We start from the raw sequence: 26,132 nt of genomic DNA, 5'->3' as shown, positions 1-26,132 counted from the left end.
GGGGGGGGCGGGCGGGGGCCCCTTCATTTTCTCCACCAACTGTCACAGTCGATTTGTGGGGCTGCCGCTTAAGCTTTTATTAAAGACTCTGTTAATGCTGAGGGAAAGTGGCAGATCTGGACTGGGAGCAGCCCCTCCTTGGTCCCGGCCCGCTGTTGCCGGGGCGACAGCCCTGCCTACACTGAGCATGCCTGGGGAGGGCATCTGCTGTGTCAGGGCTATGGAGGCTGTCGGCCAATCCCCGGCAGTTCAAACTGTGTGACCTCGCCCATCAAGCTGTCCAGGGCAGGGACTCCAGGCCCGCCCCCGCGGCCAGGCTGGGATGGAGGGGGAGCTGGGCAGGAAGAGGCTGCAAGAGGCTGAGCAGAGCAGGGGCAAAAGAAGTTGCTGACAGGAGCGTGTCCACTGAGCCTTGCTCCACAATCCCCAAGTGACTGAAATATTAATTTGCCCCAAGGCGCTACAGCTGACAGAGAGCTGCTTCACAGACAGCAAGTGGCATTTTATTAAAAATAAAGGAAACGGCACCCCCCCCCTTGCTTTGACCTTTCTTTTTGGGGAAGGAGATCTGTCTAAGGAAAGACGTACTTGACAGTCTGGCCGCAGAGCCCGAGGTGGCTCTACAGTAGGTCTCGCCCAGCCTGCAGGCCCGTGTGGGGCATAGCCAGGGCAGGACCCTCCCCACTCCTGGAGTGGGCGCTGGTCCTTCCAAATTGCCACCTGGGATATGTGTGGCCCTCTGGAGTCCATAGTCCAGCAGAGAAGTCATTTGTCCCTTGTTCCTAAGGAAGCAGGCCCAGCGTAGGCACCCTGCAGATGCGGGGACCCTCTGTCCTGGCTGCTTCCGCGACAGTCTCAAAGGGGAGCGAGCATTCAGCCAGCAGCCAGAGCACTGGGGCCTCGGTGTTGACTTCACTGCTTGTAGTTGTGTGCCTGGGGACAGGGTATCCTGACTGCTCCAGCAGCTCCACAGGGCGGGGCTTCTGTCCTCTGGCCTATGGGTCCCAGCACCAGCTCAGTATCTGCCCTCAGGAAGCACCTAGCAAGCGGCCCTTGGCAATCACCAGTGGTTGTTGAATGAATGAATGAAATGAGCCACATCCCAGACTGAACTTTTCACAAAGACCAGCTAATACTTATTAGCCAGGTGAGGAAACCAAGGGAGAGAGGCTAAAGGGAAACAGAAGAGCAAAATAAAAGAAAAAGCAAGGGGAAAAGTGGGAGAAAACTAAAGAGAGAGGAAAGAGGCAGGGAGGGAACACGCTAGGACAGCTACCCCACAGTGAGCCAGTGTGAGAAGGGCTGACCGGAAGGGGTAACTGCAAGCACAGCACCAAGCCCAGTGTGGCTCCTGGGAGTTCAGGGAGTCAGTCACCGTCCACCTTCATCACACTAGCCAGTGTAAACAGCTGCACGGGGCTGATAGGGCAGAGTGGAAGGTTCTTAGGCCACAGGAAGTTCTACCGGGGAAGAGCCTGGAGGCGCTGAGCAGGCGTGACGGGCAGCCAGCTGCCACTGGGCTAGATGTGTCCCTCTGGAAGTCAGGTGAGGAGGCCGGGGGCAGGGAGGGGACAGCTCTTCTTAGGGACCCATCCATAATGTGGAGGAGACAGGGGCTACCAGGACACATCCGCACCCCTGGAGGCAGGGACTCTTGCCCTGCTTCAGGAGAAACAGAGGCAAGAGCGCCCTGGGGTTGGGCCCGAGTGAGGCACTCCAAAGAGGAAATAAACAGGATGGAGGCAGAGACCAGGCAAAGACGAGGTGCTGGTTGGTGGGAGGATGGGGTGCAGGGATCTGACAGGTAACCCTTCCCATATTCCCCTGCTCTGCAGCCGGAGCCCAGGCAGCTACTGGGGTCTACAGGGTGCTTGATTCCTGGGCAGCACCCAGCCTGCTCACCTGGGTCAAAGGTGGCAGAGGGCTTGAGGGCGGCCGCAGCCAGTCTGGCCATCATGGGAGAGATGAGGCCTTTGCTCGCAGAGATCCTCTCCATAATGGAGGCAGGGGGCACCGGGACAGAGGTGGCAGCTGCTGGAGCCGAGTCTCCAGTTCCTGAGGCCACCAGAGCAGGCGTATCAGGGGCAGCCGAAGCCACTGCCCCAGATGACATGGCACCCAGCAGGCCGGGGGCGCCCACAGGCAGGGAAGCGCTCCCCCGGCTGGGAAGGAGGGGGAAATAGGGCGCAGTGGTGGGCAGGCCAGAGTTGGAGAGGGCCAGCGCCAGTGGGATGGAGCCAGGCAGGCCCTGGGGCAGAAGCCCCGAGACCTTGCTGCTGGGAGGCTTGGTGGCACCGGGCACAGCCTCAGCGGTGGTGGTGGTGGCAGCGGCCAGGGACGCAGAGGACTGCTGGCTGGTAGGAGAGGCGCTCAGGCTGGAGTTCTTGCTGCTCAGGGCAGAGAAGTCGACCAGGTCGTCGTTGCTCGACTCCTCATGCTCTGTGTCCTTGGCGCCCAGCAGTGAGGGCGGCAGCCCCAGCGCACCCGAGGAACGGATGTGGCGGCGCTCGTGCTTGCGCTTGTGCGAGGTCATCTGGCTGGTGGAGGTGAAGGTGAAGCCACAGCCGGCGCGGATGCAGTGGAAGTGGTTGGTGGCCTTGCTGTACACGCAGCCCTCATACTTGCACTCCTCATACTTATAGAACTTCTTGAAGCCATCCTTGGCGTAGGCGTCATCCTTGATGTGGTAGCTCTTGTGCTTCTCGATGTCACACTTGTTCTTGAAGGTGAATGTGCAGCCAGGGCGCCTGCGTGGGACATTGGAAGCGGTCACAGGACAGCTCCCCACGTCCTGGGAGGTACAGTCCGTTGGGCGCAAGAGTGTGGCTGGACACTAAGCTGGGGTCCCCGAGCAGGGCCTGGAACCCTGCAGGCTCGGTTCCCCACCTCTGCCCTCCGGTGGGAGCCCTGTGCCACCCGCTCACCTGCAGTGGAAGTGTGTGGTCTTCAGTCCATAAAACTGGCAGTCAGCTGTGCCGCAGTCCTCAGTGGCTCGGAAGCGCTGGAAGCCGTCGTTGATGAGCTGCGTATTCTTCTTGTGGAAGTTCTCGTGGGTCATCACGTCGGACGTGCTTGTGTACACCTTGTTACAGCCCACCTGCGCAGGCCAGATGGTGGTCAGGGAGCTGAGTCCCGGTCCCGCTGGGGGAAGCCGGAGCTCTGGGAGTGGCCAGAGCCACAGGGTCTCTGCTCAGGGCTCTGCCACCTGAACCCTCCATCACCTCCTGTCCCGAGAGAACACCTCTCACAGCCCCCGGGCCACCAGGGTGGGACTGGCACCTGCCCAAGGTGGGCTGTACTGGATCCCATGCACTTTTGGGCCCAGGCAAGGGAGCCTCACTTGGCAGGGGTTGAGCTTTGCATCCCAGTCTGAGGCCTCACCTCGAAAGCCCACACGGGGTGGGCAGAGCTGAACCCTGGTCACCTTTAGCTCAGCGACTTTCTCAGTGGAAGGTTCTTGGGCACCTCCCACCCACCGCTGCCGGGCCGGGCAGGCAATGTTGCCATATTGAGTAAAAAGCAGTGGCTTCTAGCACCCTTGATGACTGGGCTGTGCCAGTGTCTGCACCATCTCAGGCCTGGAGGGTGGCCCCCCTCTCCTCGTGCCCAGGTTGTTCCACAGAGGCCATAACAACCCCTGACAAATATGAGGGAGGCGCGTAGGCTGCTATTTGCAACCCAAAGTCGCTCCTCCTGGGTCTGACACCTTGAAAAAGCCCAGACTCTGCATGGCATTAAAACAAAGAATTAAACAAAAACCTCCTCAGGAATCATTTGCAATGCTGCTCTTGGTGTTAAAGCCTGAAAAATGTTGGTCTGTATAAACAGCTCACTGAATTTCCCCCACACCAAGTATGGCCACGAGGAAGGCCCCACCCTGGCCACCAGACACTACCCATGCCTGAGTCCCCGGGGGTCTCGGCTCTCTAGCCGCCTCTGCCCCGGGCCAGGAGAGAGTGAAACTTCTGTTCTACCGGGGCCTTGCCCCGGACTGACGGGCTGCGGGGAGAGCACACGCTGGAGTGGGCTGAGAGGTTCTGGGGCTGCCAGGGCCCATAGGCACGGCGGCAGGGGCGGGGCGGTGGCACCTGCATGCAGTGGTAGTGGGTGCTCTTCCCGTTGAGGTGGCAGCCGTGGTAGTAGACGCTGCAATCGTCTAGTGGGCTGAAGCGCATGAAGCCGTGCTGCAGGGAGTTGTCGCGCTTCTTATGCATGTTGTAGTGTCGGATCACATCCTGCTTACTCGTGAACCTCTGCCGGGAGAGAGTGCCTAGTCGGTAGGGACCTGGGCCCCCAGCCCGTGTGCCAAAAGTGCCTGGGCCAGGGGCTGGCCCCAGGGCCTGTGGGTCACCCTATCTATAACCCTTCAGGGCTGAGGCAGCCCAGACTGCCCAGCTAGTTCTGGGTATGCTGTCCCTTGGTGGGAAGAGTTCCAAAGCTGGGAGCCACAGACCCTTCCTTGACCTCTCCCAGGCTCCCAACAGCCACGGCCGTAGCTCTGAAGCACTGGGCAAGCCCCGATGGCTGGGGCTCTGATGGGCACCTGTGGGTGACACCAGACGGGGCTCCCTGTGAGGTGGAGGAGCAGCATGTGCAGACATCCCAGAGCACCTCTTCACTAGCTCTGCACTTGCCAACAGCAGCTATGAACACTTTCTATCTGAACCTTGTTTTCATCTTGAAAATGGGAAAATAACCTTACAAGGCACTGGAGAGAGCTGGTCAGCTGACGTGCACAGACTGTCTGGGACAGGCCTTAGTCTATGCTAGGCTCCAGGGCAAGGGACCCAGAATGGTTATCCCCAGGGCATCGAGCACTGCAGAGCTGACCAGCAGTTTTCTCAGCAGGAACTGGGAATGAGGACAGGCGGGGTTGGTGCGGGGGTGCTGGAAGCTGCACTCTGCCTGCTCAGGCTAAGCCCTGTGGCCTGCGTAGAGCAGGAGGAGGCCCTTACCTGGTAGTTGCACTCTGGGTCCAGGCAGTGGTAATGCTCGCGGTACTGGTAGGCGCAGTGGATGTGACCGCAGTGCTGGCTGCCTGAGAACCTGAAGAGACACAGGTGGTCAGGCCCCTCACTGAGTGACAGCCCGGGACGGCTCTTCCCAGGCCCCAGGCCCAGGGATGGGCTGCTGGGGTTCAGGGGGGTCTGTGTGGGGATGAGAGGGGACATGGCAGAGGCCTGGGGATGCCAGGGCCAGTGACAGCCTTTCAGGACTCCGGTATTTGCCTGGGAGCAAGGGCCAGGTGAGGCACAGGCCTGGTGCCTGATAGGGAGGAAGAAGCTGGGGAGGAGACCCGCAGCCCTGTGGCAGTCCAACAGCCTTCCTGCAGGTCGTGGCCAGATCGACCCAGACCTCCCAGGGAGGGGACCCAGGCTGGGCCAGCCCAGAGCTCTGTAACTGAGAAGTGTTAAAGGGCTCTCTCTGTTCTGGGCTTTTCCTGACACTTGAAACAGCCCAGAGTTATGAATTTTTAAAGCACAGCATCTGTTTGGCTTCCCATGGCAGGGAGCTCACTCTCCAGCCAAGTGTGCAGCCAGGAGCCCCACACCTCCTGACCACTGCAGCCTCCCAAAATGTGGGTCCCTCTCAGGCCCTACACTGCCTGGGTGGTTCTCCCAGCCAACCTCAGCGGGCCAGCCCTGGGGAGAGGAAAGCACGCATGTGTGGAGAAGGTGCTCTGGCTCCCTCCGTGGATGATGCGATTGCAGGAGACGGAAGAGAAGCCTCACTGTAAGGGGGAAAACCACTTGCAAATAAATATTTAAGCTGAAGCTGCCAAAAGGGCCATCTGCTGAGGCACTAATAATAATGATAGTGATAATAATAAAGAGAAGAGAGAAGAGCAAAGCAGAAGAGACTGAGGGACAAGGGAGGTAGAGACAGAGAAGGACTAAAGAAAGGCAGATGCTACTGGGCATGGCCTCTACCATGCCTCAGGGCCTGATCTGGGGGTCGCTGGAGAGGGTCTTCGCTGGCCGACACCAGAGATCTGGTGTCAGGTATGGTAGGGCCTTGCTGGGGAGAGGCCAGGGGGCCATGTCAGAGAGCATGACTGCCCACACCCTGGTCAGCCCTGACACCTGCCTGAGCTGCACATGAGGGCAAGGCCCAGGCAGTCAGGCTCCTCCCACACCCCGGGCCTGCAGTACAAACTGCTGAAAGACTGTGTGGCCTGGCTCACACCAAAGGGTGAGTCTGAGATGGGCTTGTGGGGTATGAGTGAGTGGGATGGGGGAAGGCAGACCCTTGGCCCTAGTGGAGAGAGGAGCATGTATGGTCCCTCCACCCGTGGGCATTCCGGGCTCCCCAACCTTTTCTGCACACAGTCTCCTCCCCGGGGGCCTACCTGGCAATATATTTCTGGTAAATGTTTACATCTTCGGTGACAGCTGGCTTATCTGTGGGCAATCCGTTCCTGGCGAGACACACAGGGCACAGCCGATTAGCAGGCGGGGGATGGCCTCTGCCCCAGCAGCTTCTGGTGGACAGCTCCATGCCCTGGGCCCTGGCCCTGCTCCCCTTGGCTGTGCAGGTTTCTGAAGCACCTGGGGTGGGACTGCCAAAGTCTCCAGGCACAAGCCTGGCACAGGCTCAGTTAGCCCAATTCTGATGAAGGCTGGAGGGCTGGGCCTAGAGTCCACCAGGGCAAAAGCCTCCAAAGCCAGAGCTCAGAACCCCGGCACTCAGGGAGGAGTACCAGCACCCAGGACAGGAACACAGGAGAAAGTGGGTGGCCCTCAGTGAAGGAAGTGTCTCATCCCCATTCTATTCCCAGCAGGAGGGTGCACCCTGGATCTGCCTTGGGGCTCCAGGCTCCCACACTGCCGCAGGGCAGGAAGGGCTGTGAGGAAAGGTCTCACCCAGCTGCCCATGACCTGGGCCAGCGCCCCATTCCTGGTTAAGCTGAAAGGGCATATGCACCCTGCTCAGCCTCCTACCTGCTTTTTCCTGCCTCCTCCATGGCCCAGGCTGTGAGCCTGGAAGCCAAGGCTCCAACATGGACCTGGGCACCCCACCCAGGGCAGGGCTGTCTTAACCAACCACAGCCTGCAACCAGTCCTGTGGCAGCATGGCAAGGGGGGCAACAGTGGTCCTTGGCATGCATATTGGCAAATAAGTGTCCATACTGATGCCTGGGTGTGTGACAGGGTTGAGGGTGCATGGGGAGACGAGTCGTGTGCAAGTATAAGCACACAGGAAGGAGTGGTTACCGAGTAAATGTGCATGCTCACGTGTGCGTGTGCGTATGTGCAGGTGCGTGTATAAACCGGTACTTGAGTCTGGCGTGAGTATCCGGCTGCATGAGGGGATGTGCCCACTCCCATGAACATCACAGGAAAGGAGCAGAGCAGGGCTCCCAGGAGCATCCAGTCCTGCCCAGGGCTTGGGTGGCAACAGGGTGGGGAGTGCCTTACTTGACAGTGGAGACGGTGCCTGTGGTGATGGAGTCTGTTTTGGAGAAGGTGGACTTCAGGTACTCAGGAGTGTTGAAGGACAGGGAGGCAGGTGGCTCAGGCCCTGGCCCGGGGGCACTGGGAGTGCTGGGCACACTGGCGAGGGGTGCAGGAGCCAGGCTGGGGGTGGGCGGAACCTTGGTGGGGCCGGGCTTCTGGATGCCCCGGACGTCGTACTTGGAGGGGCGCCCCACCTTGCCAGTCTTGAAGGCGATGGCCCCGCCCATGTCAGGGCTGCCCTCCCCTGGTTTGAAGAGGTGCAGGTACTTGACATTCTCCAGGTCGTACTTGGATGGCTTCTTGTAGGTACTTCCATTTTGGGGCCGCAGGTTCTCACCCGTCTTCAGTTTTTGGATGAAGAAGTCATACTTGGAGGCACGAGCCACCAGGTTCTGCATCTGGACACTACTGTGTGATGGCAGGGGCAAGATGGTGGCCTTGGTCTCCAGGTGGGTAGTGTTGCTGGACAGCCGCAGGCTGGGCAGGGGACCCACCACCTCCTTGCCTGCCCGCTCCTCTGCCTTGGTGCCAGGGGTTGGCCAGGAGAGCTGCTCTCCTGCCTTGAGCTTGCGGATGTACTCCTCGTACTTGGAGAACCGCGCCCGCTTGCTGAGGGCATCCTCTGAGGTAGGCAGCATGGAGGAGGTGGCCGCCTCAGGTGTGGAGCCTGCGTGCAACTTCTCAAAGCTGATCTTCCTGGCCAGCTCATCCCTCATGTTCTGGTCATCGTAGCCGAACATGCCGAGGAACTCGGTCATAGTGGAAGCTGCATAGTCCCGCAGTGAGGAGGTCTCTCCTAAGGGGAGGAGAGAGGCGCATCAAGTCGGGAAGGGACAGGAGGCCTCGCCATAAGCCCCCATCCCTGGAGGGAGGGGCCGTGTGGGGAGGGGCAGAGCAGGACATGATCTATGGACATGTGGCTCACTTGTTAGGTTTTACGACTCTTAAATTAATTTGTTTTAAAAAAAAGTAATTAATACTGGGGTAAAATAAAACGAGTTCATCAATGCCAGGAAAATCAATTTCCTAAATGTTCTGGCCGATGGCTTTTCAGTACATTAAACAAAGTTTCATAAATGTCTCCGCTCTCTCGCTTTGGTCTAATATGAAAGGGAAGTCATCTTACTGGAAGTAAGGCCAGATCCCAACCTGCCTCCTGGGGTAGGGGCAGCAGTCATAGGGGCCAGGGACAGGTAGGGACATGGGTGGTGGTTGGACAGTTGAGAGACAGCCAGGGGCTGGGGGAGACACTCTGGATGGGATGGAGGTTGGTCTGGCTAGGGAACCTTCTCAGGCCCCCACAAACGGCTCTCTGGGACCTGCTCCAGATGCCCCAGGACCTGGCTTCCTGGTCTCCACAAGAGCTAGGCAGGGCAGGGATGGGGTAAAGGTGCCCGGCCAGACTCACTCAGGGCTCCTCCAGCCAAGACTCCTGTTGTGGACAGCTTCAAACTCCCTGCTCACCCTACTGACTTGTGCTTAGCACAGGGCAAGGCCGGCAAGAGAGGCTGGCCCTGGGTCATCCATCATCCCCACCGTCCTCACCCTCAGCACACAGAGCCCTGGAGTGGCCTCCCCCAGCGACCATACCCTCTCATACACACCCAGACACGTGCACACCATCGCTGTACATGCTCACCTAAAATATACACGCCTGCCCTCATGCACACACTGCTCTCACACACTACTCACATGTACATGCAATAAAAATACAGTGGGTGTTTAAATTTTAAAAACTTAATACAGTAAAAGACATACTGCCAAGAATGAGGGGAATGATGGGCGCATGTTGAGGGGAACTAACAGCAATGTGCCATTCACTGTAAAAAATTTTAAAATGTAAACATTCACCATATTTTCTGATCTAACCCATACATGCATACTCACATGCTTTCACACACCCACACTCAAGAGACTCACAAGCTTGCAGCATCCCTAGCGACTTTCCCCCAACTCTACAGATACACACACGTACAATCCCCCAAGTGCCACACTCAGCTCTCCAAGACCACTCTCAGGATGCAGGAGGAAGCCAGCTCCACCCAGCACCTCTTCTCTAGGCCCCTCGCCACAGCAGGTGGGTGCCCCCACACTCATGTGCACAGCACTTGTTCCTCCCCTGAACCATGTACACAGCCCGTGACTCCGCCCCGAATCGGGCCTGGGCGCACACAGGCAGTGACACCCAGGGGATACCACGCTTTCTCCTCTTTGCAGAGGTCTGCCCCAGTAGTCCCACGCTGGGGGTCCTAACAGCACAGCCAAGGGAAGGTGTGGCATGAGGGGCCCCTCCCAGTGCCGCCCAAACTTTCGGGATCTGGGTTCCCAGAGCAGGTCTGATGGAGTGGGTGAGAAACCCAGCAGGACGTAGAAGGGGCTCTGAGCTCCTTGGGGGGAGAATTCCTGGGGGGCACCAGGACCCCACTGGGTGACAGGAGGACAGGCTTGGCAGAGTGACTCAAGGAGAACACAGAATGCTGCTGCCCTGGCAGGGTGGGTGGTCAGCCACTGTCCGGAGCTCCAGCCACACAGGTTGGGGACCTAGCAGGAGGAGTGGGCTCTGGCTGCTGGAGGCAGTGGCTCAGGGACCAGGGAAAGGGGCTAAAAATAGCTGGAGGCAGCTGAGCCCTCACTATATATGGCAGAGAAACAGAAAGCTCTGAAGGGCAGGCAGCTTTGAGCAGGGAGGGGGCCAGGCGGGGGTCCCTGAGACAGCACCGAGCCCTGCGTTCCTGAGCCCCAGGGCCCAGGGAAGGTGGCCTGGCAGCAGGGCTAGCTGGCTGGCGCTAAGTGCTCAGGGCTGATCAGCGAGGCCTAGGGCCACAAGGCCAAGAAGAGTCCATGCCTCGAGTCAGGCCTCCCAATCCCTGCTCCCAGGAGGGAAGGAGGCAGGAGGTGAGGCCCATGCCGTCGCCTCACCATGGGCAAAGTGGGTGTGGAGGGGGTTGCTGAAGAGATAGCAGTCCTTGTCACTGTCCCCCTCTTCTCAGGCCCAGCACAATCACCTTGTGTCTGGCAACAGCAAGGGCTTTTCCTATCAGAGGAAACTGAAGGTCACACTTTTCCTCATTGATCTTGCAATGTTTGTTAATTACTCTGTCACTGATGTGGCGAAGGATAATTAAACAGCTCTGTTTATATCTTATATGCATAATTATGTGGCTGCGCAGGGCTCCCCGCACAGGGAGTAGATGCGCCCCTTGCTGCAGGGGGAAGGGGGACAGGGAAGCAGGCAGGGAGGCTCAGGGCTCGAGGCACAAGCCTGGGAAGGAGGTAGGGTCCCAGAGCGAAGGTCCCAGACCCCTGGCTCCAGTCCTAGTGGGGATCTCTGCCCGCCTGCCTTCTTGAAGCAGAAAGCTCCAGGCTGCTCTGAGTCTTATGGACAAGGAGACACTAGAGGAGCTGGGCCTCAGCCATCTTCTGGGAAGGGGAGAACCAGGGAGGACTGTGTCCAGCAGTTGGGTGGAAAGGGGTCTTCTGGCTGGGCCAGGCAGAAAGGTCCTGCTTAGGAGGGCCCGGAGACAGAGGCCCAGGGAGGAAGGCAGAGGGAGGAGGTGAGAACAAAGCCTCTTCATGGAAGCCCCCTAGAGAGAGAAGATGGAGACAGAGAGCTCATGGGGTTCACCTCGCTGCCCCCCTCCCGCTGTTCCTGCACTTACGGCCGTACTATGGCCCCATGACAGGCTCGCCACTCTGTGGGTGTGCGGATGCCCACCCGCTTGCCAGCTCTCTGGCCTGTCTGCCCATCTGCACACCACTCTTTCTCAAACATCCTCTCTGTGGGGGCAGCGCCTTCGGCCTGCTTCTTTGTCCCTCTGTGCCCTGCTACCTGGGACTCCTCCCTGTCTTGGGCCAGGACAGAGGACACGGGGGCATTCCCTGGACATGCTGCCCCCACCCAGCCTCCCAGACTTCACACTCCACTCCAGGGCCGCACACCCACCTGAAGCCTGCTTGGCGCCGGGGCCACTGTTGTCCTTTGAGGCTGCCCCTTCCGAGTCCTTTTCCTCCAGGCCGTTACCATCTTTGGGGGGCTCTTCAGTGTGGTCCTCCTCATCGCTGCAGGCCTGGGGCTGGACCATGTAGACTCCCTCGGGCGGCAGCTCCAGGCCCTCTCGGGGGATTCGCCCCAGCATGGGCATGGGTGCTGGCTCCTCACTGTACTCCCCGTTTACCCACTTCTCTATCACTGCTCGCCTCTTGTCTTCTTCACTTCGGGGAGCCTGGGCCACCCCAGACTCAGGGCCACTGCGCTCCTTGTCTCGGGGCCGCAGTGGGCTGCCCTCAGCTTGGGAGCCAGCCTCTGCTCCCTTCTCCACCACCACCTGGCGGCTCAGCTTGGCGCAGATGGCGTTGAGCTTCAGGCCACCTTTGCGCTTGGCCGCCATCGCGGGCTTGCCTGCAGGCGGGTCGGTGCACCGGGTGCCTTCAGCTGCAGGGATGGAGGGGGAACGTGGTAAGAGGACTGCATGCCACGCACACCCACCCCCTGAACAGAATCGCATCCCCTGAGCCACAGGCCTCCCGGATTGACCACGGTCCCGCCATCCTGCCCTGGCTCTGCTTGGCATGTGCTTCTCTCCCCCGTTAGCCTGGGAGGCCCAGGGCCAGCCTCACAGCCTGGCACACAGGAGGTGTAGGTGGCTCAAAATGAACGAATGAAGACTTCAATCAGCTGGTTCCTAGAAACATTTCCTAGGCATCTGGCCCTAAAGAGCTTCTTGGAGAAGTGGTTTGTGACTCATGGGAAACTAAGGCACAGGCAGGCAAAGGGGCTGGTGGTGGCGAGGCTGACAAGTGGCAGCTGCACTGCGGCAGCCCTGCTTCACACATGAGTGTTCTACCTCACCACAGGTCCCTGGGGGGATCAGCACACAGCCAGCTTCTAGCCTGTGCCAACCTCTAGCCTTGCTGTCCCAGCAGTACTTGCCTGGCACCTTCCCCAACTCAGCATCTCATCCCCTGGCAGCTCCTCTGCCAGGCCAGGTGCCTGGGACCTGCTCACTCTAACCCCTGCCTGCTGGATAACAGAGCTGTTCCCTTGGCTTTCAGCCACCCAGGGACCCGCAGGTCTCTATTTTCCTCAGGGTCTGCCTGGCCTTCTGTAGCCTCCGCAGGCCCCCTGGCCATTTCCTACTGCTGTTCCCTTCCCTAAGCCTCAGGAAGGGACCATCCAAGCACAGAGTTCCTGCGACACCGTCCCAGGGCCCCTGTCCTCCTCCTCTGCTCAGCCCAGAAGAGCCCCAGCCAGGACAGGCTGGAGCTGCTGAGATCCCCAGTGGCAGGCCCAGAAGCCTGCCTGATTTCCGACATGACAGCCCACACGAGCAGCCAGAAATGCTAACAAGGCTCCTTGAGTGCTACCCGTCCTCTCATGGCTGCTTAGCCTTCACTCTGCCCGATCAGGGCACTGGGGTCCTGGGGGCCAGCAAAGGTGGACATGCACACACACACACACACACACACACACAGTGACCCCACGCACTCACCTATCTGACCATCCATCTGCCTGTCCAACTATTCATTACTGAACCCAGCCCACAATTACTTTGTGTACAGGGCCACACGTATTTCTCTGTGGCTCCTGCCAGGGAAATGGGTGCATCCCACACAGATCAGAAGGTTAAGTGGGGTGCTCTGCTCCCCTGCTGCACGGTGAGAGAGGCTTCACTGTGATGGATGCAACACCAGAAAACTCACACCCCTGGGAGCCCACTGAGAGGCCACCTGGTGTCTGCCCAGGGGCCTCATCCACAGGCACCGGACACAGACAACTGTCCCTTGACATTCACATTGCCCAGTGGACCCAGACCCTTGCCTCCTCACCAGCTGCCATAGTATGTGTGGCTTTGCTTGGCCCAGAGCAGACTGGATGACATCCCAGCCCACTGCCAGAAAAGGGTCTGTGCAGCCTGCCCGTGGTTCTAACCAGTCCTGTGGCCCTGTCTTCAGGGCCTTGGATCCTTGCCCGAGCTGGGTGCCCACTCTACAGATGTTTGTCTACAGTGCCCAGTCTGTGCTGCCCACGCCCAGATCCCTACACAATGGCATGGGGCTGCTTCTCACAGCAGCAGAAAGCCCCTTGTCGCCGTACACCCACTGAACTGCCAGGTGGCTGGCAGGCTCTGTGACACTTTTCCTCCAACAGACATCTGGGGGAGCAGGTCTCACCTGGTCCCTTCTGTCCCCTTCCCTGGATGGAGAAGGGAAGGGGAGGAGTGGGAGAGCCTGCACTATTTTTACCAGGAGGTAAGCAGCCAAGTGTGTATGGCAGACGGCAAATGAATCTATAAATATTTATCCCAAGGAAGAGGAAAGCAGAAGCTCCCAAGGCTGCACTTGCTGCTGGTGACACCACCTCCCCGGGCCCCCACCCATCCTGGAGCCTCCCCATCTTCAGCCCACTGGGCCCAGCCTCCCTTCTCCTGTTCTCGCCTGGCCCTAGCCGTGTGCTGGTTCAGTCCCACTCAGGGACCCCACCAGCTGCGATGCAGCTGTAGACCCAGGGCCCACCCCCACCCCCACCCCCAGGCTCCTTTGCTTCTGCCTACTCCCCCTACACCTGCCCTCCAGCTGCTGCTCTGCCCCAGCCCACCTGCCTTCCAGATGTTGCCCTCCCTCTGATTCTACTGCTGGTCCCCAGGGCGGAGGCGGAGGAGGCGCCTGGGCCTGGGATGCAGGGGCAGGGGCAGGGGCAGGGGCAGGGGCAGGGCTTATGCCTGTGTGTGGCAGAATGAGCAACGCTGGGGTATTGGGAAGGGGGCATGTGTGAGCTGAGGGCTGACTGCCTGCTGCCCTCCAGCCCCATCCCTGGGCCTCGCTGCTGGGCCCTCCATCAAGGCCCTAGGACCTGCAGACTGCCCCGCCCCTGTGGTCTGACCCCAGACTCCTGTCCATGTAAACATTCCTTTGACTTTCTTCCCTAAAACATAAACGCCGTGGCCAGGCCTCAATGGAAGGAAGCCATCAGTCCCTGGCCCTGTCACTGCCCCTTTCATCTCCTTCCCGCCACCGGCCTGCCCGCTGCTCTATTTACACTAGACACTTCCTCTGGGAACAATGCTGCCCAGGAGGTAGGCCGGGGCGGGGATGGGAAGAGGGGACTCCTGTCCTACTCACCCAGGATGGGCAGACGGGGCAGGGGAGGGCAGCCCTAGAGGGCTTGGCAGGGAGCCCACTCTGCTCCTGGTAGCCTCCAGCCTCTGGCCCTAGTGGCTCTGGCCTGGCCAGGGTGAACCCTGGGAGGTGGCACAGTGTGGGCATGGCCTGGCCCCTGGGGTCAGAGCTGTGCGCACGTGGCCAGGCTCTCCCTTGTGGGCTCTGGGCTGGGCAGGCTTCTCCATGAAGAACGGTTGCAGGTGAGGGAGCCCAGCTGTGCTAAGTTCAGGGCCTGGCAAGCAAGGAGCTGGGGAAAGGCAGGTGAGCCCCGGGAAGGGACAACCGACAGATGTGGTACCACATCTTAGGCTCAAGATCCTAAGACCTGGAACCTTCCCCTGACTAGACAGTAAGGAAGACAGTGAGGAAAGGAGAGGCTTGAGGCTGTCCTCACAGCCTTCCCCCTCATCCCAGCAAACGGTGTCTCCTCAGCCACCCAGGTTCCAAAGCTTCCCCACCAGGGCTCCAAACTCAGCAAACTCAGCAAACTCTGCTCACAGACAGCCCTCGTCCCTGAGCTCAGCAGATCCCTCTGCGGTCGGGAAAGAGGTACAAAGTGACTGTCCTTTACAGCACAATGGCCCTGATTTCTGATAACTAATGACACGCTGAGCAGGTACAATCACTGCCCCATTTGATAGGAAGAAGTTGATCCTGAAGCCGCAGACACCCCAGAGCCTGGGGCTGCCATGCCAGGAGCACAAGAAGATCAGGGCTCAGGTCTGCTCCACTAGGCTCCAGGGAAAGTTCTGGGAGGTCCTCGCTAATGGGGCTCCATTCCTCCCCTTCCCCATCCTCCTCCTCACCCCTGCTTCCTGTTCCCATAACACAGAGCCCCCTAAAGTGTTAACTGCGATGGGTAAAATGGTGCAGCAGATTGCTACAATAAATAATTTACTGATATTTATAAATATTCAAATCAGCCAGCTTCAGAAATCGAATGAAGGGAGGGCCTCAGGAGAAGGGGCCCGTTATGGCATGAATCTCATCACTCCCTCCAAAGACTGGGGAAGGCCAGTGCTCCTGCCAGTTCTGGGTGAGAAAGGGGGGCTCCAGCACTGCACCTGGACCCCTTGTTCCCTCATCTCCCTGACTCAGAAGGTAGAGGCAGGGCAGCTGAAGAACGGCTCCTTCCTCACCTGGTCAGGGCCAGGACCAGGTCCTCTCCCACATTCTAGGGGAGGGGAGGCTTGGTGCCCACTGCCAGGGCCTGGGTCTGGGAGTAGCTTGTACTGCCAGGGCGGGGGCAGTCCCAGGGGGCTGGGCAGGCCTGGCAGCGCCTCCCTACCCGTGAGTAATGTGTTTTGGGGCTGGGCTGCCTGTCAGATACCAGGCTCCGGGTGCTTTATGGGCTCTGCTTGGTGGCTCTGAACTCCCTGGTAGGAAATAAAGTTCTCCCTGCGCGTCCCTTCTAAACATTTCACTCAGTGGAAACGGTGTTTAAGAAAAATGAGGACATATTTCTTCCTAAGGATGTAGTATCCCCTTTGGGCGGCCTAATGCCCGCTGTATATCAGGAGGTGGGCAGGCAGGGGCCAGCAGCCAGTCCCTTGGGGTGGAGGTGCGGCCTTGACTGCCTGCTGCCAGGCAGCCTGGGGGTTCATGGGCACTGGCCAGCCACTTTGGTGCTGCCCTAGCCAGTGATGGCTAGAACCATACGGCAGCTGGCACCTTCCGAGCACTGACAGCCACCATAGTGTTCCCCCAGGATCCCTATATACCAGGGGTCCTGTCCCCATCTCTGGAGGAGGCAGCAGCAGTGGCCACATTGGTAATGGTGTCTGGTCACCAAGTCAGTGTGGAGCCTGACTCTCTAGGGTCAGTCTTATACCCCACACTTCTACTGCCTTCCATCCAGCTGTCCTAGAGTCTCAGCGCCAGCGCACTGTGGAAGTTTCCACCTCACTGCCTCTTCAGAACTCGAACTTTGGGGACCACAAGCCTCAGTTTGTGCCTATGTCCCTGCCATGAGCCTGAGCACATTCTGCAGGCCAGGCCCTGGACTGAATCCCGAGGCTACGATATGAGCAAGACAGGCGGCCCCAGGTCCTACATTACTCTGGTCCCTACCTTGCGGATGGTTCATTCAGACAAGTGAATGAATGTTTAAGTCATCACAGGAACCATCATAGTGCCACACAAGCAGCAAGTCTGCGTGCAGGGAAGGCTGGCTGGATACCCACTACCCTCCCTGTCTCCATCTGAACGGTCCTCTCCTCAGCTTGCCCAGCCAGGACTGTCCCCTGGAGGAAGGGCGTCCTCCCCTTGAGGGCCCAATCCCATCCCTGGCTCAGGACAGAAGGAAATGGACGATGGACGGGAGAGATTCCGCAGGAGGGGAGATTCTGTGGGAGGGAAAGAAGAGTGGTGGCTGCTCCCCTGGGGTTCTTGGCCTGGTCCCAGGTCCTCAAAGAGAGCCAAGCTGGGAGTGGGCGGGGCTTGGCTGCTGGGCCCTAGCTTGCCCCCCTTTGTTTATTTATTTATTATGATTTTTTAGTCCAGTTAAAAGGTTTACTATCCAGACGCGTCTAAGTGGCCTCACTTAGCGTAAGTAACTCTATAAATCAGGGGAACTGTTAGCATCCACCGCGCAGGCTGGCTATCAATCTCCCCCAGGTCACAGCCAAACAGGAAGGGGAGAAAAAAGAGAGTTACCACCCAGGGGAGATTTAAAACACACACACACACACACACACACACACACACAGCAAACACACAGTGCGAGTGTCTGTGACTGCACACACACGTTCAGGTGTCTAAATTTGTACAATCACATTATATTCACACATGAACATGTATAGTGTCCCAGAAAATGGAAATGCTGTGTGTGGTCACCAAAACAGAACACAAATACGGCTCCTGCATCCGGAAGGGAAGGGAGACACAGCCTGGGCAGGGGCCCTCAGGGTGCCCCTGGAGACAGGCTATGGGTGCTCAGCTGCCCTGCTTCAGGACAATGCCTAAGCAGACCCCTGCCCTCTCTGTGGCCCCCACCTGTGCAAACCCAAAGGTTCTAAGCTTTTCCCTTTTGCATGCCCAAGGCAGGCACGAGGCAGGGAGGTGGAGCCAAAGAAGAGAGGGCAAGGTGGATGTGGGCTACAGGCCCCTGAAATGGGGCATGTCATCCCTACGTGCTCATCTGAGGTCCTCTTGCTGTCCCCGGCATCAGGCTCCAGAAGGGCAGCGCCATCAGAATGAGTGACCAGTTGCCAGGCAGAGACCGGAGGACATGAGGTTAGGGTGAACAGCACGGGATCTCACCGTGGCAGCTGCAGAAATGCCCAGCTCATTACTAAGTACCTGCAGCTGTGTGCGCGCAGCCTGGACTCAGCTTTCGCCCGTCCCTGGAACGGCCCCGGACCTAGCAGGCCCTACAGGCTGAGCGACACCACGGGCCTCCGCGCCGCTGTGGAGGAGGTGGCTCCTGGCAGCTCCTCCTGGTCCCGAGGAGGACTTAGGGGGAGACCTGCCCAGACCCACCTCCCCTCTGTGCTGCCCGGGAGGCCTCTCTGCTCACCCGCCCGCTGCATCTCCCCATGAACTCTATTTCTCTTTCCTCTCTGAAAACAACTGAGCTGTAAATACTGTTTAACCTTCCCCCCCCACTGCCCCCTCCCCTCCGCACTATAAAAACACAAATATGCCATAACTCAGCCGCCCGGCCGCCCAGCCTCCAACATGCCCCGCGCCCGGGCCTCTCAGGAAGGTCATTACAAACGACTTTCCGATTCACTGCTCCTGAAATAATTTTGTGTATTAAAACCTGAATCTGCACTTTCTGGGGCCGAAAGCCTCGCTTAATTATGGCGGGTGTCCTTGGGACGGACAGTGATCCTTCACTCGCCAGCCCGCGCTCCAGCCCTCCGCCCACCAGCCCGCCCCCCTCCCCGGGCCCAATCTGTTTTCAAAGTGTGTCTGTCCTTTATTAAATTGTTTTCTTTTCCACATTATCAGTTGCCATGGAGACCTCATCTCTCGGATTATTTGAATTTCATTATATCTATTGATTTGGGAGCATTTCATCTTTTTTATTGTTTTTCTGTCAATTTTCAAAACGAATAACCATCTAATTTGCGTCAGTGCTGATTATGTTTGTCCCTCAATAGAGGTCGGCAGCTGCGCTGGGGAAACAAATCAATGAAAAACCATCATAAAACTCCCCACTCCAGTCTCCAGGATGTGTGGGTGACATTCCACGCCTGCGAGAGACACACTCATCAGCTCCAACTTCGGCTATGGTGGCGGTAGCTCTGTTCCACGTCCGCCTCCTTTGGCCTTAATATTTAATTTTGCGATTTGGGGCATTATTAGTGGTGTTTTTATTAGTGCGTGTGCATGTGAGTGTTTGGTGGTGGGGTGGCTGTTTCATTACTTTGTGGGTGAGGCAGGGAAACCCCTGGAGAAGGGCAGGGCAGACAGTGTGGGGGTGTGGTGGGAAGTGGAGAAAAGAGGGGGGCACCCTGAGGAGTGGGACAGGAGTCTAGGGACCAGGAGGGCCCCGAGGAGGGGGCTGGAAAAGGGGGAATCGAGTGTGGGGGGGAGGGAATTCAAATTGCTTACTTTGTTGGTTTTTTTTAAATAATTTATGCAATTTTAAGCATTTATGTATAAATTTTTTAATAAGCCACCCTGGAGCAGGATGGCCATTAACATCCCAACGTCCTTCTGTCCAATGGGCTGGCGGAGAGGATCAATTTCTGAGAGTACTTTCCCTTTTTTATGACATGATAAAATGCTTTTAAAGCAACTTACACAAATATGGAAATTTTTTTCTTTTTTCTGTCCCCTCTCCCTTCTCCTAACAGCCTTCTTATCCACCAGGGAGGGGGCTTGTGTGTACACACACACACACGCACACACACACACACACAAACACACACACAATCGTGTTCATATTCTCTCTCTCCTGCTGGGGAGGGGGGAGAGGGGGCTGGCAGGGAGACAGCCCCAGTTCTAACTGGAACTGGCCGCCTGTCCTTCTAACAAGGGCATAAACTTTCATTACCCATGCACACAGTCAAAGACAATTTAGGAAAACGCACTGCTTGGAAAAGGAAAACCTCAGCGATTCATGGCCCACGCCACCGACACCACCATCTGGGGGCTCTCTCTCCAGCATGAGGGCACCTGGGCCCTGAACCTCTGGCCCTGGACGGCAGGAGGTGGGGGTTAGGGCAAGGATGGCTTCCCAGGGGTGCTCTCAGTGGCAGGCAGCTAGAGTGGGACAGGAGAGCCAGAGTGCAAGGGTCTGCCTCCGTGGCCAGACTGGATGGTGCCAGCCCTGGGCAGAGGCAGCCCCCAGTCCTGCCCTTCCCCAAGGCCACTTTGCTAACACTGACCAGGCACGGGCCCTTGAAAGCAGGAACAGGGCTCCTTCATTTCTACCACTCTGGTGCCTGGAATAGAGCAGAAGCTTGGCTCTGTAGATAGAGAGAGAGAGAGAGATAGATGGACCAAAAGAAGACAAAGCAAGGAAATAGGCAGTGGGGTGACCTGAGGTCCCAGCAGGAGCCCCACGGACCCTGAGGGCAACGTGTCCCCCACAGATTTCCCTGCTGTGGATGCAGGTCTGGGGCAAAAGTGCCTCTGGGAAGAGAATCGAGATGTAACCCATCATCATTGGGCCTGAGCCCCTGACTTCCCAGAGGACCCTGTAAGGAAGACAGCTGGTGGTCCTCATCCCCAGACTTCAGGCGACTCCAACCTGGCCTTCTAGCTTCTCCTGATGGGAGTCAGGAGGGACCTGAGGGTGATCCTGCCCAACATCCCCCTCACCCTGGTCACAAGCACCGTTCTGGATGCCACTGTGGGGTTTGTACCCCTCCCCACACTGCCACCGAGGGACAGTGAGCAGCCTTCTGAGACCACACTTGGGCACCTCAGCTTCGGCAACTTCCAAATCAATCAACACCAGTCACAGCCCCCTCTGTGCAAGTCTCCTTTGCCCTGGGCCTCAGGGTCCTCAGCTGTGACACACTGTGTTGGAGAGATAATGTGGTGACATGTCTAGCACAGAGCTGTAGAGCACAGGGTGCCTGCCACTGCTCAGTGGTGACCATGGGCAGAGTCCCTTCCCTGGTAACTGTGGGGACAACTAGGTGTAGAGTCCAGGTCCTCCCTAGCTCTGCCCAGGGATCAGAGGCCTGCCCAGTGCCTGCTGCTTGTCTGTCCCCAGAGCCCAACCTTCTTCTGGGCCCTCACCTGCCTGGCCATCTGGGGCTGGATCTTCCCACCTAGAACTGCTGGGTCTCCCTCTGGGTGGGGAGCCAGGGAAGGCCTGGGCATGCTGGACCCTCTGGTGTGGTCAGCAGCAAGATAGCAACCTTGATGAGGCCAGGCCAGGCCATTCCGAGCCCTCAGTGGGGATGAAGGGGAGCGCCCACCCTTCCTCTCCTCCCTGCTCAGACACCCCCAACTGTCATTAAAATAACAAGTTTCTGTTACAATCTAAACATTCCCACATCGCATAAAGGGTTATATTACACCCGAGTCACTCCCGGCCTGTGTTTGCACAGAAAAGCTCACGGCAGGTCCCCCCTCCTGACGAAGTGACTTATTAAAGTTTAAACAGTAATTAACAGAACAATAAAAATAAAGGGATGTTTGGGGAGTCATAGCGCACACAGGGTTTTTGGCAGTGCCAGCAGTTTTTCAGTGCCCTGCGCTGGCAGCAAAATGCGACTGTGAAGCCAGGGGGGACAGAGGACGGGCCAGCGTTGGGCCAGGGAGACTTGAGGCCTGAAGGGCAAGAAATCAAGTCCAGACTGGTGGTCTGGGGTAGCAGGGTAGGCACAGCATGAGCAGGAGAGGTCTGACAGCAGAGAACCCTGCAGACTAGAGCAGGCTTCAAGAGTCCAGTCTGTCCCCAGGCACTTCCGGGAGCCCAGTTCCTTGGTCACATCTAGCCAACTCCAGCATGGACCAGGCTGGAGGAAATGTCAAGTCCCTGGCACTGTGAGGATGACAAGACCCTGCAGCAGTTAATGATTCCTGAGGCTGGACTCCTGACACTCTGGACTTCTCTCCCAGTTGGTCAGGAACCTCTCACCCACCCCTGTTCCTGTGGCCAGGACACCCTGAGAACTCTACTAGCCCTTATTAAGAACGAGGAAGAACTCTAGGGAAAGGCCTTTCTCTTCCTGCTCTAGGACAGGGAGATCAGCCAGATGACTCATGCAAGGCTACCTCCCCTAACAGGAGAGATCACCCGCCTGCCGGGCCATGTGGAGCCCCCTGGGGAAGTCCTCAACCCCCACGTTTGCAGGGAGTGGAGGCTGGAGGCTGGACAAGACCAGAGCACCAGTTATCCCGGCCTTGTCTTCTCTCCCACCACAGAGGACTTCTGCCCCAGAGGCTCAGACAGCCAGCTCTAAGGGGGCGGAGAGACAGGACAGGTAGGGAGGGTCCTGGGGAGAAGAGACCGGCATCCTCCCTGGTTCCCTCATAGCACGGGGGCCTGGGGAAGAAAAGACGGCAGAAATCTTTGGGCATATGCATGTGAGTGTTTGGTGGTCAGCTGGCTGTCTCATTAATTTGTGTGAGGCAAGGAAACCCCCCTGAGGAGAGCAGGGCAGCTACCATGTGTTATCTCAGGAGTGGAGACCGCCTCGTGCTGGCCAGGTGACAGACAATAACAAGGCACTGATAGGCTGAGTAGCCCCAAGCTGCCCTCTCAGTCTTCCCTCTCCCAGACCCCCAGGGGCCACTGGGGCAGGGCTGTGCTCCTCACAGCTGTCCTCTGACTTATACCCCCAGTGCCCATGGTCAGCCTCACTGCCCACGCCTGTCTGTCTTCCACAAGAAGAGCCAGTGCAGAACCAAGTTCTCTCCTTACCCAATAGGATTAGCTCCAAAAAGTGTATTTTCAGTACAGCATCCCCAACCCAAGTTTCCCACTAGGGCAAAGAGAGGCCTCAGACACCAGGAGCCTGCGACGTCTCTTTCGCGTGGCGGCTGCAGCCCCTCTGTGCCTCTGTGTGCCAGTCTGCTCGGGCCTGCCTCAGATCCTTTCTGCAGAAGCCTCCCTCCACCTCCACCTACCACCACCTCGAGCCCTGGACTAGCTCCCAGCTCAGATCCAGCCCCTTTCCCAGGGCAGGCGGCCCACTGGGCCCTGGTGTACGCCCCAGGCTGGTCCCTTCCTGTCCCAGTGGCATAGGCTGGGCTGGGTCCCAAGGCTCTCTAACCTCTGGTCTCCTGGGATGTGGGCTCTGGGCAGCACAAAGGGCAGAGAGGGTCTCTTGTGAAGCCCGTGACACCCAACCATTTCATCCCCTCTCACCACGGCCCCTGTGGCCTCAGGCAGCAGGGGAGGGCAGGGTCCCAAAGGCCTTCATGGTCCAGTGCTTGAGGAACTGTGTCCTTTTCTCCCCCTTTCCTGGGTAGAGCTCTTCAGGGCTTCATCGCTACCCACTGGGCTGAGTGACTCATGGCTGGGAGAGTGGAGGTCAGGGCAGAGAGCACTGAAGAAGGTGCAGGAGATGCTTCCCCAACTTCCAGCTGCCGTGCTCAGCAGCGAGGCTGAGTGACAAGAGGAGCTGGTACTCACTCCCGTTGGGTGCTGCTGCTGCTCAGGAGGCAGACTGAGTCACAGCCCAGCGCCAGAGCCAGCCGGGGGCTGGAAGTGCCCTCAAGGCTAGGGAAGAACTGGTGGAAGACCAGGCAGAGGTTGCTGGGGGAACCCCACAGAGGACAGGTGGGGACAGAAGCCTTGTAGTGGATGCTTGCTATAGTGGGCAAACGAGGAGCAGCTGTTCACTCTCATCTTGTTTCTAGGACACCCGACCTCCCCCTGTGCCAGGGGCAGTCAAGGAACTCTGGCTGAACAAGGGGCTTCCGGAGCAGCAGGCACTCAGGTGGCAGCAACTTCCAGGGCGGAGGCTGTCCTGGGTCTGCACCGGGTTTCAGAATGGGAAGACGAACGTGGCCTAAGAAGCAGGGAGATTTGATGAAAGCCTGGATCACTCGCTGATTAGGATCATGGGAGATCCAGAGACCCACTTCCCACTCAGGGACCTCGAATGCCTGGCAAAGCCAAATGCAGTACATTTTGGGTTAAAGGGGAACTTTGTGTAATCCCAGCATTTGAGAGGCAGGAGTTTGAGTCACAGATTTGAATCTAGCCTAGACAGATTAGTGACTTAGCAAGACCCTGACTCTAAATAAAAAATATAAAAGGTCTGGGAATGTAGTTCAGGGCAAAGGCCCTGGGTTAAATTCTCAGTACCAAAAAAACAACCAAAACAAAACAAAAAACCAAAGTGTGTGTGTGACTTTCTACAGTCCTGAGAACAGACTGCTCCAGGGCCTGTGGGCCCTAAACACCCCAGAGGCTCATTCTAGGGAGGGTTGAGCCCCACCCTGGCCCACCTGGGAAAGCACCTCAATCTCTGAATCAGGGCCTGGGACCGCAGGGCCTAGCAGTCAGGCTCTCCGTTACTCAGGGACATGCAAGTGGAGGCTGGTTCACCCACTGGCAATGGGTAGGTCTGTGTGGCATGGGGGTTGGGGGTCCTCTGGCAGGGATCAGGACCCCAGACCTTGTGAGCTGTGCTATGAAGAAGAATCAGGGTAAGCTCCATTCTGGGCTTCGGGCAAAAAAGGACAGAGAGGTCAGGACAGCTAGAAGAGGTGGGAGGGAGGGCGACATGCCGCCCACCCTCCCTACAGCCCATCTCCTCAATCCCCTGGCTGAGGCCAACAAGGAGGACATGAGGGGACTAATTTAGGAGTATTTTTAAAACCGTGGCCCTGGTGGAGGGGTTTAGCAGTTGTCAGCCATCTGGAATAAGGAATTACAACCACCTCCCTAATCCTATGTCCCTAAACTCTAAAGCTGGTTTTAGGGGGAGGAAGAGGCAGCAGGTGGATGGGGGTGGGGTCTGTTCCACAAAGGGTCAAAGCCCAGGGAGGTCCCCCATCGGAGGGTGCCCGAGGCCGGGGCGCAGGCTGCAGAGCCCCATGCTTGTGCTTGGAGCCCACTTAGCTCCCCCACCCACTCACGCACGCTCACTCCCCGGGCCGCACCAGCTCGCACAGGGGCCGTCAGGTAAATTAGATCTGAAAGCTGACAATTTCTGACCATATTTCCTTGATTATTTCAAACAAATGCACAGCAGCCGCTGTAAGGAGATTAAAGTGACATAAACGTCCCGAGTGGGAGGGGGGAGGGCAGAGGATTCAGGTCACCCCCATCCGTCCCCCGCCTGACAGACGCTATATCGCTATCCAATCCAATAAAAAATCCCCCCCTTTTGCTTTAATTAATTTTACAGCTAGCTTGCTTAATTACTTTCAATCAAAATCCTCCTGCCATCGCAAAATTAGAGATGGTTGAGCTCCATTAGCCTAAATTCTTCATTTCCATATAGAAAAGAGGCTGTCTGCAGAGCCAGCCCCGGCCCCTGGCAGGACAGACGCCCGTCTGCCCGCCCGCTGCCAGCCAGATCACTCTGGGCTTCCATGTGCTGGCCAACTCTGGCCTATGCGCTTCTCCTCGTTCTCCTCCACCGCTGCACGCTGGGCTGAGAAGAGTTGGGGTCCAGGCAGGACCCACTCCCCTCGGTGCCCCAACTCTTGGCCAAGATTCATGAGGGGTGGCAGGGCTGGGCTGGGCCAAGGGGCCAGTGTGGGTATGGTGCTCTGGGCCAGGGCCAGCTGCCTCAGGCAAAAGAAAGGCATGCCAATCCCAGGGTCTCCCTTCCCTGCTAAGGGCCCGGTGCCCTGCCCACCAAATCCAGGGCAGACAGGTCACCTGGGCCCTCTGCCCTGGTTCTCCTCAGGAAGCTGAGCTCCTAGCAGAGCAGGGACATTCCCAGACTTGGATTTGGGCCCACTTAATACAGACCCTGGAACAAACATCACCCAGGGTTCCCTCTGCCGAGTCCTAGTCACTGTCAGAGCAGCTCTTGGGCCAGCTGTCCTGACGGTGCTGGTGCTCGCAGCAGGGCAGCAGCCCCCACAGACTCAGTTCTCTGGGGCCCCACATGGGCCCTGCCCCCACAGCCCTGGTTCCCAGCCTGCAACAGCTGCTCCTCCTCCGCCCCAGCCTGGGTCCGGTGGGTGGTGGGCCTGGGCTCCAAACACATCCTGCGCCTGCACTGGCTCCCTTCTCCTCCCCTTCTCCTCCCCTCCACTTGCCTTATCCTCTCGGCCCCCAAACCAACTCCGGAAGCTCCACTTCAGGTTTTCCATGCCACAGCCCCAAGTGTCACCACAGGGTCCAGCCCAACCTGGGCTCCAGCTGATTAAGGATCTGCAACAGGATGTAGGGATTACAGGAAAACCTGGCTCCGGATCTGCAGGGCAGCAGGCCAAGTCCTGGCCCGGGGACTACCCTCCTGGCCCCTTCCATCCCACCCCACCCCCAACACATACTCCCAGCTGCCGAGTGAGGGAGGGAGGGAGGCTGAGCCTTCCAACCTTTCACAGGAAATGGCTGGGCTATGGGAAGTGGGTGACAAGGGTGGCACTAAGGCACCCAGGTCAAGTCTGGCAGGAAAGCGGGGGGGGGGGGGG

The 26,132-nt window shown here is 58.2% G+C and overlaps 1 protein-coding gene across 1 annotated transcript in view; it reads right to left on the bottom strand.

The window, feature by feature from the left end:
* Casz1 (castor zinc finger 1) overlaps positions 1-26,132 on the bottom strand; it is a 47,661-nt gene that overhangs the window by 3,558 nt on the left and 17,971 nt on the right. Inside the window, exons 3-10 of the mRNA XM_033767339.1 lie at positions 19,955-20,035; positions 11,401-11,889; positions 7,419-8,253; positions 6,350-6,418; positions 4,956-5,046; positions 4,089-4,253; positions 2,925-3,097; positions 1,903-2,747 (exon numbers count right to left, since the gene is read on the bottom strand). Of these exons, the coding sequence (XP_033623230.1) occupies positions 1,903-2,747; positions 2,925-3,097; positions 4,089-4,253; positions 4,956-5,046; positions 6,350-6,418; positions 7,419-8,253; positions 11,401-11,889; positions 19,955-20,035 (2,748 nt within the window). The remainder of the gene's footprint in view (positions 1-1,902; positions 2,748-2,924; positions 3,098-4,088; positions 4,254-4,955; positions 5,047-6,349; positions 6,419-7,418; positions 8,254-11,400; positions 11,890-19,954; positions 20,036-26,132) is intronic.

Source organism: Fukomys damarensis, unplaced genomic scaffold (assembly GCF_012274545.1).
Source record: "Fukomys damarensis isolate Sample0158 unplaced genomic scaffold, DMR_v1.0_HiC HiC_scaffold_23, whole genome shotgun sequence".
In the NCBI taxonomy this organism is placed as follows: domain Eukaryota; kingdom Metazoa; phylum Chordata; class Mammalia; order Rodentia; family Bathyergidae; genus Fukomys; species Fukomys damarensis.
This window is presented reverse-complemented; position numbering and strand designations above follow the sequence as displayed.